Consider the following 14,586-nt stretch of genomic DNA (forward strand, 5'->3'; position numbering starts at 1 on the left):
CTTCAAATTTTTACTGGCAGGCCTTTGCTCAAACTGTTTTCTTACTTGGCTTTGTCTTACTGCTTCCATGTGCTTATTCAGACCGTTCTCTTCCTTCAGTGTCCACTTTCTCTCGGCCTTTTTGGCCACCTGAGTTCTTACTGATTATACCTGCCTCCAAACTCCTGTAGCACTAATCGGATGTAACAGTTATTCAGAATGATTTGTAACTTGTGTGTCTGTATCCCTTATCTATAAGTCGTTGGTCACTGTTTGAGGTCAGGGATGAGTTTTTACTTCTCTGTTCTCAGCACATAGCAGGTGCTCTCATTATGTTTTTTGAGACATAGAATCAGTAAGCTTAGTAAAGATAGCCTGTAGTAGCTTTCAGGTTCTCAAAGATTTTGAACCTCACTACAGTGTAAAGGAAAATGGTTCTGTAGTTTTCAGGGAAGCTATGGACTCAGTGTAGATGAATATTTTTAACATTTTAACATAATACAATCTCTTTTGGGGTTCAGTCTGAACCTAAAGTTATTTATTCTGCTTTTAGATTCTCCAGGAAACCAAAATTCTCAATTGCAATTCCCTCTGTGATTACCTTACAAGGTAAAATCGCACACAGTTCCCAGGTTTGTCAGAATGAAAAAAGGAAAATTCAGACTTGGCCTGTTGCATTAATGAGGGATTGGAGGTAGCAAAGAACACATTTATTAACTTAAGGAAGAGCCTCTAGTAATTTTTCTGGTTGGAAATAATGGGAATTAAAACCAAATTATTCATGGTGAATATGAAATTTCAAGTCTTTATTTATTTCCTTAGCGCCAGCAGAAACTTCAGAAAGAACGCCTCATGAATGACTTCTCTGCAGCCTTAAATAATTTCCAGGCTGTGCAGAGAAGGGTATCTGAGAAGGAGAAGGAGAGCATTGCCAGAGCAAGAGCTGGATCTCGTCTCTCGGTGAGTTTATTCCCGAAAGAAGACCCTTGCAATTGCAGTATGTTCTTTCCCACACTGTTGGGTTTTTTTTTTTTTTTTCTCCTCCTAACTCTGACCGTTTTGACCATTAGCTTTTGTTTATTATCTGCCCCCCCCCAATAATAATAAACATAGACATTAGCTTTTGTGAAAATGTCAGATTGGTACAACCTATATAAAAAATATGTATGCAGGGTGCCTGGCTGGCTCAGTTGGTAGAGCATGTGATTCTTGATCCCAGGGTCGTGAGTTCAAGCCCCACGTTGGGTGAGGAGCCTACTTAAAAAAAAAAAATTTTTTTTTTAATAAAAATAAATTTAAAAAATATGTATGCCAGTGGTCTAAGACTAGAAAGGAATAGGCACAAAGATTTGAAAAAGTGACAGAATTGTGTGTAATTTCTTTTTTATTATTTTATTTGTCTTACATTAAAAACGTAAAAAAAGAAACAATGAATCTGTTTCCTAGTATATAGCAGGCTAGGTTATTTGCACTAGTCCTCTCTGTGAAACAAATTAACAAATACTAAATTTTAACAACCCAACTTTTCAAAAGTATCAAAGAGCCATGAAAATATTAAGGTCAAAATCTAAGAGAAGATGAGAACCCATAGAGAGGTAAGCTGAGCATTGAAACTGCTTTTGTATGGAGTATATTTACTGAGGGCAAACTTGAACTTCAGTTTTGATGTCCTTAGGGCATGAAGGGGAAGAAAAGCCCAGAGTCCACACAAGGTGGAAAATCTAAAAGAAGGTGCTCCTCCAGTTAAACTGGACCCCAAAAGGCTATATCCTTCAGGTATGGGTGAACCAAAAGTAAGCCCTTCTTTCCTACAAAAAGTTGGCATTAGCACTGAGCTGAGCGGCAAAGGACAGCAAGAGAGAGGGGAGATCCAGACAATAACTTGTACCACAAAGGAACCTTGAGGCAAATTTACTGCCCAAATTCATACTACATGAATGATCCAAAAGCCTCAAGCTTCAAGTAGTTCTGGCCTGGTAGAGTACCCAGGTGCCAGGCAGAAGCAAATACAAATCCTCTCTGGTTAGCCCCGCATCAGGCTCCTTGCTCAGCGGGGAGTCTGCCTCTCTGTCTGCCCCTCCCCCTGCTCACTCTCTCTCCCTCTCTCTCTCTTAAATAAATAAAATCTTAAAAAAAAAAAAAGAAAAGAAAAAAGTAAGCTCCACATGGAGCCCAATGCGGGGCTTGAACTCACGACTCTGAGATCGAGTCCTGAGCTGAGACGAAGAGGCTGATACTCAGTGGACTGAGCCACCCAGACACCCTTCCACCAGTGTTTTTGTTCCATGAGTATAAACGTCAACACATTGAAAATGGCAAATAACATCTTAGTGTTATTTTGAATAATGGTCAAACAAATGGAAATACCCAACTTCTTTAATCGTCATGAAATTGCAAATTAAAACCACAATGAGGTCCTATTTCATGTCCAAACGTAGGACAAAAATGTAAAATTCTGTGACCACTGAGAGTGGTTCTTATAGACATGAAGCAGCAGGAACTTTCCTACCTGGCCGGTTAGAGTGTGAACTGAACAACCACTGGAAGACATTTTGCCTGTAACTTCAGAACACATCAGCTCTACCCTAGGGAAAACTGGAAATGTTTATCTCAGGATATACGTATAAGAATGTTTATAGCAGCATTACTTGTAGTAGTCAAAAGTTGGAAACATCTGAATGTCCCTTGGTAGAATAGGTAAGTGCCTGATGGTATGTTCACATACTGTAATATTGAACAGCAAAGAAAGTGAACCACAGTGACATTCAGCATCAGGGATGGATCTGGCACAATCTGGCGTGATCCAGTCAAAGCATGGAAGAATACAAACAGTATAATTCCATTCATGCGAAGTTCAGAAGCAGGTAAAATGATATTAAATAAGGATACATACCACTATATTGAAAATACAAGAAAATGATCATCGTGAAGTCAGAGTAGTGGTTTCTTTAAGGGTGAGGAGGGGCGTTGTAATTGGAAGGGCGTAGAGGTAGGCTTGAGGGCACGATCAGTGTTTTGTTTTTTGATTTGGGGAAAAAGTAAAAATTAAAAACAACCACCACAACAAAAAACCTCACAGTGTTCCTCTGGGTGGGTAGAATTTTGAAATGTGTTTCATTTTGCTTGTTCTTTTAATTACTGCTGTTATAAAAAGGGAAAAACTTATTTTTGAATGGAAATAGATTGCTCGTAACATTTTTTTCTTAACTTTTTTAAATACATGCGTTAGACTGATTTTTGAAATGAGTCTGCCACTTTAGTGCCTGATATGCCATAAATGTCCATACATCTTTACATGTTCTGAAAATTTGTTTCCCTCCAAGTTTTCAACTCTTTCCCTTATTCTACCTCCCTGCAGATTGTAAAATAGGTTATCACTATTACTATTGTTTACTCCTCTTTCCAACCCATGTTCCCTCCATCCTGTTCAGTAAGGTTACCATTCTGAACCCAGATTTGCTTTCACCTACTTCATACCCATTTTCTAGCCGAGACAGATTGCCACAGCCCTGTGTCATCTTACAGATCCTGTTGGAGCCAAGGGATGTTGCTTCTTTATACTGTAGCGAAAGGAAGCCATTGTTTTGTGTGTCTGTCTGTGACATGTTTCTGGATAACAGCAGCAATAATGCCATCTGCTTTCTAGGCGGAGGAGAGGCAAAGAGAGGAGCAGCTCGTCTCATTTGATGGGTAAGGAATTACCCATACAACCTGCTGGCTAGTTGAGATGGGATTCTATACTTTCTACTTACTTCTAATTTAAAAAATGACTGCGGAGAAGAAAGAAAAATAAAGGGAGACCTGGGGTGGGTAATTTATAATCCACCAAATAAAATTAAAAAGTCAAAACCTTGGGCTTTTCTAAGATCTTTGAATTAGGGAAGAAAGAATTTCAAAGTGAAAAAAAAAAAAAAAAAGCCAGAGAAATCCCTGATGTGTTTGTGTTGGGGAGAGAGCTTGGCTTGCTAGGAATAAGTACACACCCACGAATCTACAGATTAGGATTTTACCTCTGATTCAGATTTAAGATTTTCAAAGTTCTGGATCTCTGTTTACGCATCTGTAAAATGGAGGCAACTCATTCTTTCAGGAGTAGTACAAGAAAAAGCAAACAGTTTGCATTTGAAAGACATCTTCTTTCTTAACTTCTCCAGACTGAATTAACTAATGCCATAGAAATGTGTTGGTGTTATTAATTCAGAACTTAAAATACTTTATCATGGATATGTAGCTCTCTCTTCCCACTACACTGTGAACACCTCAAAGGGCTGTCTGGTGGGCTCTCTCTTACTCCGTTTTGTATCTCCAGCGCATGGAGGAAACTCTTTAAATACTGTGGAGATGATGTCTGATTTATGCATACTGTTGGAAAAATGCTTAATACTGTATTTTCAAAATGTTTTATGTCTAGCATCGTATGTAGTATGCCTTTCTTCTAAATATGGTACCTGAAAAGAAGAGTTATAACATTTCACTAGTTTTTTATTTTAGTTTTCTCTTAAGAGGCATTTAACCTAGGGGCTCCTGGGTGGCTCAGGCGGTTAGGTGTCTGCCTTTGGCTCAGGTCATGATCCCGGGGTCCTGGGATCGAGCCCTGCATCGGCTCTCTGCTCAGCAGGGAGTCTGCTTCTCCCTCTCCCTCCGACCCTCCCCCTCCTTGTGCTCTTGCACTCTCGTGCTCTCTCTCTCAAATGAATAAATAAAAAACTTTAAAAAATATTTTTAAAAAAAGAGCCATTTAATCCAAAGTATAATCTCAAGGAATGTTCTGAAAAGAGGAAGATGTGGTTCTCTTAGACTAATTGGAGAAGCATTGACAGGTCACTTAGCCTGCTCTCCACCCGTTTAGTACCCAAGAGATGAACAGAGCTTACACTCTAAGTGCTCTAGAAGAGGATGGGCAGTGTGCCTCACTGAGCTTCAGTGACTTCAGTCTCTGTCTGCTTTCCTTGTCTAGCAAGTCCTAGCAAGATGGCAGAGTGTACCCCTAACTGGAAAACAGCAAGGAGTCCCATCCCTCATAATCCTGCTTCATCTCAGTTTTGCCCAGGGAAGCTGAGACTTTGTTTTCTTGGTATTATCAGCTCTTTGCCTTTAGATATGAAGAACGTGGCCCTCAATGACTTAGTATCGATACCAGAGGAGTTGGAGCCCTGGTAATGTCCTTGGATAGGCTCTGCTGCTAGTAGAAATGTTGTAGGTGTCTCATGCACACCTTGGAGAAGAGGAATCAACTCGTGTGCTTGTCTCTTTGCAGCCATGAGGAGTGGAACCAGATGCAGAGCCAGGAGGATGAGGTGGCCATCACTGAACAGGATCTGGAACTTATTAAAGAGAGAGAAACAGCAATTCGGCAGCTGGAGGTAAGAACCAGGTATCTGCATGCTTGACTCCATGTATCTGCACTCTAATCCCCCTGGATTTTCTCTCAGCGATTATGAAAAAGCATGAAATGAGTCCTTATGTGATTTGCAAATTATGGCTCAATGTAATCATGGTGAATATGAACTATTCTTATGGTGGTACTGGTCATGGTGCCCGAGAAGACTCCGCTCCTTTCCTCAGTTACCATATTCTACGTGGTCCTGAGATTGAGCCTGCATCAGGCTCCCTGCTCAGTGGGGAGCCGGCTTCTCCCTCTCTCTCTGCCCCTCCCCTGTGCTCATGCTCTCTCTCTCCAGAGCGCTCGCTCTCTCTCTCTGCCTCTCAGATAAATAAATAAAATCTTAAGAAAAAAAAAAAAAAGACTTTGTCCCCAGAGCTCAATGCCAACTTCTAGATCAGGTGGGATTCATGGATAGAGCCCCTTTGGGGGCACCTGGGTGGCTCCGTTGGTTAAACGTCTGCCTTCAGCTCAGGTCATGATCCTGGGGTCCTGGGATTGAGCCCCGTGTCAGGCTCCCTGCTCAGCGGGGAGTCTGCTTCTCCCTGCCCCCCCCCCAACCTTTCAGCTCATGCTCTCGCTGTCTTTCAAATAAATAAAATCTTTTAAAAAAAGAGAGAGAGAGAGAGAGAGAGGGCCCTTTGCTTAGTCTGAATAGCTCAGAATAAAGGCAGGCCAAAACGTTTGCTTAATTTTTGTGCATCCCAAAGTCCAGTCCCAAGTTGTGGATATGACTTCACTGCAGAGAAACAGGAGCAGTTTTTGAGGTGGGGGTTGAGGGAAGGGTCTCGAGGCCTTTCTTACCTGATTTTCCAACTTTAACTTTACATAGTGACCAGTATATTCTTAAACCTGAGTAATTTTCTCCTCCATGCAGCTGGAAGACTGCCATCCCTGGGGGGCCAGTGGGGGGGGTTGTAGAGAGGAGAAACTTGGAGCTCCTCCATGACCTTCATCTGTGGCAGTGGCTCTGAACTCTGTACCTTAGAGTCACTTGGAGATTTTTTTTCTAAATGCCCAGCTGTTCTCCCTCCCTTACCAACTATTAGTTTGGACTATGTGAAATTCCCATGTTTTGTGGATTAAAAATGGGCAAATAGGCACAAGATCTTTTTTTTCAAACTTCCCAGGTGATTATAATGTGCATTCAGAATGGAGACCCACTGCCCTAGAGACCATCAGTGTCTGTGTTTAGATGGAACAGTTCATCTTCAAGTTTGATGATTTTATTGCCTTCAAAGATGTCTTATCTTTTCTCTTTTTCGCCTACTGCAACTAACCACCGACTTGGTTCCCTAACGTTAGAAATACTGTTCTAGCAGAGAGTCGAGTGAGACACGGAGCTAAGGAAAGGAATGTAAGGTCGAGGACGTCAGGAACATAATGGGCGCTTCATGAGTTCAGCATTAAGTCCGAATGCCTTAGCTGGGACTGGATTTTCATATCCAGTTATTTCCTGCATCTAATTTACAAAGCCTATACTAATGGAAAAACAACATACTGTTGTGTCTGATCGACTCTCACATTGTGCTTCTGACATTTCTGGCTACCAAATGTGTGGACTTTTCCACATCAAGCAATCCTGCAACACCAACTAGGTGTTTTACAATTTAACCCAATTCCAACACTGTCTACCTGGAGTTAGCATCAGATCCCACAGGTTAAGGGCTCAGTCCCACAAGACTGCCCCCTCTCCCCAACTTGGGAAGCCAACTATAAGTCTAGGTTATTACCTATGCTTCTCACTGACAGGCTATCAGTTGGATGTTTCCCATGATTCCCTCGTTGGGTTTGATTAATTTGCTAGAGTAGCTCAGAACTTAGGGAAAAAGTCTATTTACTAGGTTACTGGTTTATTATAAAAGGATACAACTCAGGAACAGCCAGATGGAAGAGATACACAGGGCAAGGTATGTGGGAAGGGGTGCAGTTTCCATGCCCTCTCCACCTGCACCACTCTCCTAGGACCTCCGTGTTCACCAACCCAGAAGCGCTCTCAGTCCTGCCACTTAGGATTTTTATGGAGGCTTCGTTATGTAGGCACGATTGATTAAATCCTTGGCTCTTGGTGGTTGATTTGGCCTCCAGCCCTCTGATAACATGGTTGGTTCCCCTGGCAACCAGCCCCTCATCCTGAGGGGCTTTCCAGAAGCCTTGTTCTTTAAGCTCAGGTGTAGTTGAAAGGGGTTTGTTATAAGTAACAAAAGATAATTTTATCTCTTTTACCACTTAGGAAATTTCAAGGGTTTTTAGGAGCTCTGCTTCAGGAATAGGATGAAGACTAAATATGTATTTCTTATTATAAATCACAGTTTCACACCCATGTTATAACCAAGCTGGGCTGTTTGCTCTTTAACTCAATTAACTTTTTGTTTATATGGCTTTTCTTTTGCTTTAAGGTACAACTCAAGTCCTACCTTTTCTGCAAGCTTTCCTCGGCATACCTTCCTATACCATTTACTAGTCACTTCCTATATAATGACTTTTCTTATTTATCTTATTGTGTGCTCATCCCACCCCTCACCCCCGTTAGCTAGTAAGCCTTTTTGTATCCATAGCAACTAGCAGACTGTCCCAACTACAGTAGACTGTTAGCAAGTAATTGAGGTTTTGATGTGCTGGTAAGAACTAGTCTTGCCAAGTTACGATTCGGAAGTCGCGGCTTTCAAGGCATTGTTTTTTCTTGTAGCATTCTGAGAGGCAGTGTATTGCAATCGAAAGAGCATGGGCTTTAGAGATATTCTGGCTGCGATGCTTAGTTTCCTTACTGACCAGTTTTGTGACTAGACAGTTACATAATCTCTCTGAACCTTATTATCCTCAAAGATACTTGACCTCATGGAGTGACTGACTGATTAATGTAAAATATCAAAGAGGCATAGTAACATAATGAAAACATCATGAACTTTTAATTCTCAGCTCCGCCACTTGCTAGCTTTAAGACCTTGGGATAAGTCATCAAACCTCTCTGAGCCCCAGTTTTTTCTTCTGTATGATGGTCATAATACATGTCTCCTTGTATTGTCATGAGGACCAATCAGTAATGATTAATCATAGCTGACACTGATGAAGTGCTTATTGCACAGTTCTAAGAATTTTAAATATATCAACTCATTTAGTGCTTCTGCACTTTAGTATGAGATGGGTACTGTCATTGTCCACATTTTGGAGGGCACAGCCCAGAGAGGTTCTTAACCTAAGATGGTACAACAAGACTGTGGAGGACTAACTTTACACAGCAAGACTGTGGGTCCTCTCTAGCTGACTGTCAGGCTCCAAGAGTCTGTGCTTAATCACCTACCTGGTATAGTGCTTGGCACATAGTAGGCATTTAGTAGATATTAATTAACTTTATTTTCATTTTCAGTGTATGGAGAAAGCATGATTTATAAGCCTTAGATACACATGTAGAGGAATTGAATTGTCTAACATTGTTACTTAATGTTAATGATTTTTTGTAATCCTTAGGCTGACATTTTGGATGTCAATCAAATATTTAAAGATTTGGCCATGATGATCCATGATCAAGGTGATCTAATTGGTATGTATCATTGATACCTTTAACCTCAAGGTGAGTTGATAGTAGTACTCGTGTGTGAAGAAGTCAGTAAGACATGTCTTAGGAAATTAGGAATGCCACTTAAACATTATTAAATTCTTTTTTTAGCCCCCTTTTTATATTGTCAGATATAGAAACTAAAGTGAGACCTCCATGATTACTCAGCTCACTTGTCATAGCCTCTTGTTAAGTCTTTGGCTGTTTAGGGAAATATCTGTTGGCTTCCCAGCTTTTATCTCCAGAAACTTACATAATTTTGGGATTAGTAACCTTTTTTTTTTTAAGCTTTTTATTTGGAAATGATTTCAAGTTTAGAAAAGTTGCAAAAATAAAAAGACTACAAGGAATTCCTTTATAACCTTTACCCAGATTTACCTCTTGTTAACATTCTACCCCCATTTGCTTTAGATTTGCTCTCTTTCTCTCTAAATGTACATGTGTATACATAATTTTTCCTGAACCATTCATGGGTAAGTTGCGTACTTCACAACCTTTTGCTGCTAAAATAGTTTAGTGTTTATTTCCAAAGGATAGAGCTATTGTCTTAACCAGTTAGTAACTTTTGATTCCATGGCTGGAAAGTTGGAATGGTGGTGGTGAAACCAGGACCAACAACATCAAGAGTGTGTTTAGGGGCACCTGGGTGGCACAGCGGTTAAGCATCTGCCTTCGGCTCAGGGCGTGATCCCGGCATTCTGGGATCGAGCCCCACATCAGGCTCCTCCGCTATGAGCCTGCTTCTTCCTCTCCCACTCCCCCTGCTTGTGTTCCCTCTCTCGCTGGCTGTCTCTATCTCTGTCGAATAAATAAATAAAATCTTTAAAAAAAAAAAAAAAAAGTGTGTTTAATTTGCAATCTTGAAACATCCGATTGCGGTAAAAACATCCACTGTCCTTCTTTTTTTTTTTGCAGACAGTATAGAAGCCAATGTGGAAAGCTCAGAGGTTCATGTAGAGAGAGCCACTGATCAGTTACAGCGAGCTGCTTACTATCAGGTAAGAGCACGTACCAGAGAAAGTCACTGTGCTGCAGACTTCCTGAGCCATCCCAGCTCACTGACACATTGAGAACAGCTGCAGCCTTTGGCTCAGGCTTAAGCTGGAGGCCAATGGTCGTCACTGCAGTCACGGTCCATTTTTAATATTTTCCTCTGCAGAGATATCTACAAAAAGACACCAGTCCGTGAATAAACTTACACAGAAGCCTCTTAGCTACAAAGCTAACCCCATAAGCTGGCCTGATACCTAAATCTGGTATAAGGCTAATTTAATATTCCGAACAGCTAAAATTTGTTTCAGTTGGGAGAGTAACACGTACAAAGCAGGACTTGGTGGATACTTTATGTTGACTGCCACCACAGAGGATGGACATAAAATCAACTCCAACTATTTGTGAATAAATAGGGGGTTATCATTTTTCTGTGAATAAACGGGAGTTAATCATTCTACTTTGTATGAGGTGATATTCTTTTACATATAAGCTGAAACTCTGGTTTTGTGACTTTTACCTGGGTCTCTATCTCCAGTGTGCAGGTACTGTAGTTGAGGTCTTTTTCATTTCCTCTCCATTTGGTGCCATACAGCTTTTCAGAAATAAACAGCATTTCAGTCATTTTCCTTGTTTCTAGGATAGTTGTATTTTACCTGGAAATGTTCTTTTTTTTTTTTTTTCAAAGATTTTATTTATTTATTCGACAGAGATAGAGACAGCCAGCGAGAGAGGGAACACAAGCAGAGGGAGTGGGAGAGGAAGAAGCAGGCTCCCAGCGGAGGAGCCTGATGCGGGCCTCGATCCCATAACACCGGGATCACGCCCTGAGCCGAAGGCAGACGCTTAACGACTGAGCCACCCAGGCGCCCCTACCTGGAAATGTTCTTAAAGAAATTTGTTTTAGTAATAGTGTTTCCCTTTAAAAACTGAGTGATGAAATTGTCAGACAGTAAAGGAATTATGAAGTAAGTTATATACATCCATTCAATATTATGTGGGAATTAAAAGATGCTTATGAAGAGTATATAATAACATTTTTATGCTAAAATGTTCAGTGAGAAAAACATCAAGCATCTTACAGAATGATCCCAATTCTGTCAGATAACAATATGCATAGATAAAAGATCATGAGAAAATACAATAAAAATGCCAGTAGTTTTATCTGTTGGTGGTTATTTTTTTTCTCCTTGTCTATATTTTTTACAATGAACACAAAACTTTATAATAGATATAAAACCTTTATTAAAATACACATGCACAGGGGCGTCTGGGTGGCTCAGTCAGTTAAGCATCTGCCTTCAGCTCAGGTCATGATCCCAGGGTCCTGGAATCGAGCCCCACATTGGGCTCCTTGCTCAGTGGGAAGCCTGCTTCTCCCTCTCCCTCTGCCTGCTGCTCCCCCTGCCTGTGCTCTCTCTTTTTGTGTCTAATAAATAAAATCTTAAAAAAGAAAAGAAAAATACTCCTTAGTACCAAAATAAAAAAATTCATTTAAAATACACATGCACAAATAACTTATTTTATTACAAATAATGCCTAGCAGCATAGGTATAAACAATCCCTTTGCAGAAATGTATTAGGGGACCTGGAATTAGAACTTGCCCTACTGCCTCGTGCTGGTGACTGTTGAGGTTTTGGGAAGGGTCTCTGCATATTCGTGCGTGGATGGAGTTAATGCTGGATTATGAGGAGGCAGATTTATGAAGCACTCTTGGAGTCTTAGATATGAAAAATTTTACTTGTCTCATGAATGTCTTCTTTATATATTTTTCTCCTCAGAAAAAATCTCGCAAGAAGATCTGTATCCTGGTGCTTGTCCTGTCCGTGATTATTGTAATCTTGGTGGTTATTATCTGGCAAATTTATAAATGAAGTATTGCCTCAGAGCCGCCTTCTGCTGAGCTGTTTTCAAGGGCACCTGCTTACTGGAGTCTTGCCAGAACAAACTGATCACAAGAAGAGAGCATACACCAGAATGTCCTGTAATAATTTAGTTAGAAAATAACTACTAACTAGTCCTTTGGAATTAGTGACCTATGGAGACAGTATTTATCAATTTATGTATACATTTTATTGATTTCTCAAATTAGGAATTAATTTATGTGGACTTTGCTTTCTCTTGTATTCTGATTGCCCTTCATCTCCAAGTGTTTACTGAAAATTCCATTCTAGATATTCTTGTTTTGACAGGTAACACTACAGTCTTGTAATATTATCATTTTATGTGTATACTAGATTCACCTTTTTACTAGCAACTGAGATATAATTACTTTCTGATAGCCAGCACATTGTCAGGAGCTATATAATAAGCTGGTACTTTTTTTATTTAACATTTTAATTTGAATTTCCAAGAAGCCTATTCCTTATCTGCTTTGAAAGATTTTGGCAATGTATTTAACTGGAAAGTAAAAAAAATTGCACATTTGATCCAGATTAAAAGTATCTATTCGAGCTGGCCAGTTGTCAAGGTACCTGTTAACGGGGTTTAAAGTTTACTTTATTACCTGCTAGTGTCATCCATGGCAATTCATGTGCACACACACTAAACCATCTTGTTCACTTTTTTAAGAGGTTAATTTAATTAACATTATGCTCTCTGGGGTCCCTCTCCCCCTGTCTGTATAGAAAGGGAAAATTAGACAAAGCATGCTTTTGGAAAGCAAACAGGAGTTGTTTGGAATGATTTAAACTTTTTGTTGTTGTTCACTTGTGGTTCTGCATTCCTGGTGAATGATGAATATTGCTGTCAAAAGGCTGCCCCTTCCCCATAAGGGTTGCTGGGCATTTGATGGCAGGAAGATTAAAAGCTAGACTGAAATTGGTTTAAAATTTAGTTCTGTGAACCTGGTGATAAAGCAAAGAAAAGGTTCATTTTTGTAAATACTGCCGGTTTGGAATAGTGATGTTAGACTTATCCTAATTTATGAATAAGAGATTAATCTCCATGCATAGTTTTAGACAAAAAAAAATGTTTCAATAAAAGATTGCTGTCTTGTAATAGAAATGTTGTCTACTTCCCTTTTTCACACAGGTCTAGAGCAGTTAAAGGGAATGTAATTTCTGTAGGCTCTTACATAAGTATGAGTTGGGCCAACAATTTCAGTTCATCCTTTAGTGAATTAGAGGACTGGGCTACCCTCGATATATTTATATTCATTTCTTCCACTCCCTCTGTTACTTAATCTCCTTTTTACCAAACTAATGTGAATAGTAGGGAAACAAGGGCCCAAATGCCTAAGTTTCTTTGTACTCTTGCACCATTCCACTCCTTAATACAAATAAACATTTTAAAAGCTTTTGTAGTAAGTTTTTATGAGTTAACATGTTGTGGCTATTAGGTGATACGCTGTCCTGAGAAAAATTGAGACCAGCGAGAAGACTGGAGATCAGGTGAGGATTTGTTTGGGGGTGGAATAAGGGCTGCTGCTGCCCTTTCCCTGAAAAACAGGACGGAGCTAGTGGGGTGTCACAGGGGCCCAAGCAGCAGCTTCAGGGCTCATTCCTTAGTTCTACAATCATGGCCCCATCAGCTCCAAATTACAGCTGAACTTGGGTACATCATTTGTTACATTTCAGACAAAAAAATTCCTGGTTGTGAAAAAATGATTTCAATTTGGGTTAAATGAAGCTATCATAGTCTGTTCGATAATACTGTGTAATTCAGTGGTGGTGGTAATAGTTGTGGGTAGCCAATCTGACCTTGGCTTAGAATTCGAATGGCCTGGAGTTTATGGTAGTTGCCAAGAGGTTTCGCTAGGTGATCTTAATAAACCTGTTCACAGAATCCTCCTTATCTGTGCTTTGTTTGTCTTTGTGGGGAAAGGGGCATGGTCTAGGACAGTGGTTCTTAACCATGGCTTCACATTAGAAACTAAAAAAATACTGATACCTAGGTGCCCTTTCCACAAGATTCTAATTCAGTTAGTTTGGAGTATAGCCTGGGCATTTAAAAGCTCTAGATAATTCTCATGTGTAACCCTGGTTGAAAACTATTAGTTTGGAGGTCAAAAACTAGATGAGCACAGAAGGCTGAAGAATCTTGGCTCTGCCATTAACTTGCCATAGGTATTTAGATAGGTCATTTAACCTATAGGCGCCAAGTTTTCTTGGTAGCTTTCTTCTAGCTATAACATTTTCTGATTATAAGGGTTACAGGGGTTTGGTCTGAACATACAAATTCTGTTTGTCTCAGGGGCGCCTGGGTGGCTCAGCCATTAAGCGTCTGCCTTTGGCTCAGGTCATGATCCCAGGGTCCTGGGATCAAGCCCCGCATCAGGCTTCCTGCTTGGCAGGAATCCTGCTTCTCCCTCTCACACTCCCCTTGCTTGTGTTCCCTCTCTCACTGTCTCTGTCAAATAAATAAAACCTTTTAAAAAAAAATGTTTAAAAAAAATTCTGTTTCCCTCGGTATTCCTTTCCTTTTCCCCTTTCTCCTTCCTTTATGGAATGTTCTAGAAGTACTAAGCAGATCTACCATTCTCTCAAGTGAATTAAAACTATAGTACTATACAGGGTAAAATAGAAGTGTCATTCTGGGCCCTTCCTCTGGGAATGTTCCAGATCAAGAACTTGTAGCTACTAGACTGATGCTCTCAGGGCAGGTTTTGTCTTATCTGCTAAGGGGTGGTGATACACACTGTCTTATACCATTCAGCAACAATATCAAATTGGAATT

At 40.2% G+C, this 14,586-nt stretch overlaps 1 protein-coding gene across 1 annotated transcript in view; it reads left to right on the forward strand.

Annotated features, from left to right (window-relative positions):
• Nucleotides 1-13,207, forward strand: part of STX12 (syntaxin 12) — a 32,220-nt gene extending 19,013 nt beyond the window's left edge. Inside the window, exons 4-9 of the mRNA XM_040619098.1 lie at nt 802-939; nt 3,626-3,669; nt 5,237-5,342; nt 8,831-8,903; nt 9,834-9,916; nt 11,691-13,207. Coding sequence (XP_040475032.1) covers nt 802-939; nt 3,626-3,669; nt 5,237-5,342; nt 8,831-8,903; nt 9,834-9,916; nt 11,691-11,783 — 537 coding nt within the window. The 3' untranslated portion in view covers nt 11,784-13,207. The remainder of the gene's footprint in view (nt 1-801; nt 940-3,625; nt 3,670-5,236; nt 5,343-8,830; nt 8,904-9,833; nt 9,917-11,690) is intronic.
• The last annotated feature ends 1,379 nt before the right edge of the window (nt 13,208-14,586 follow it).

Source organism: Ursus maritimus, unplaced genomic scaffold, assembly GCF_017311325.1.
Source record: "Ursus maritimus isolate PB19 unplaced genomic scaffold, ASM1731132v1 scaffold_32, whole genome shotgun sequence".
Lineage (NCBI taxonomy): Eukaryota > Metazoa > Chordata > Mammalia > Carnivora > Ursidae > Ursus > Ursus maritimus.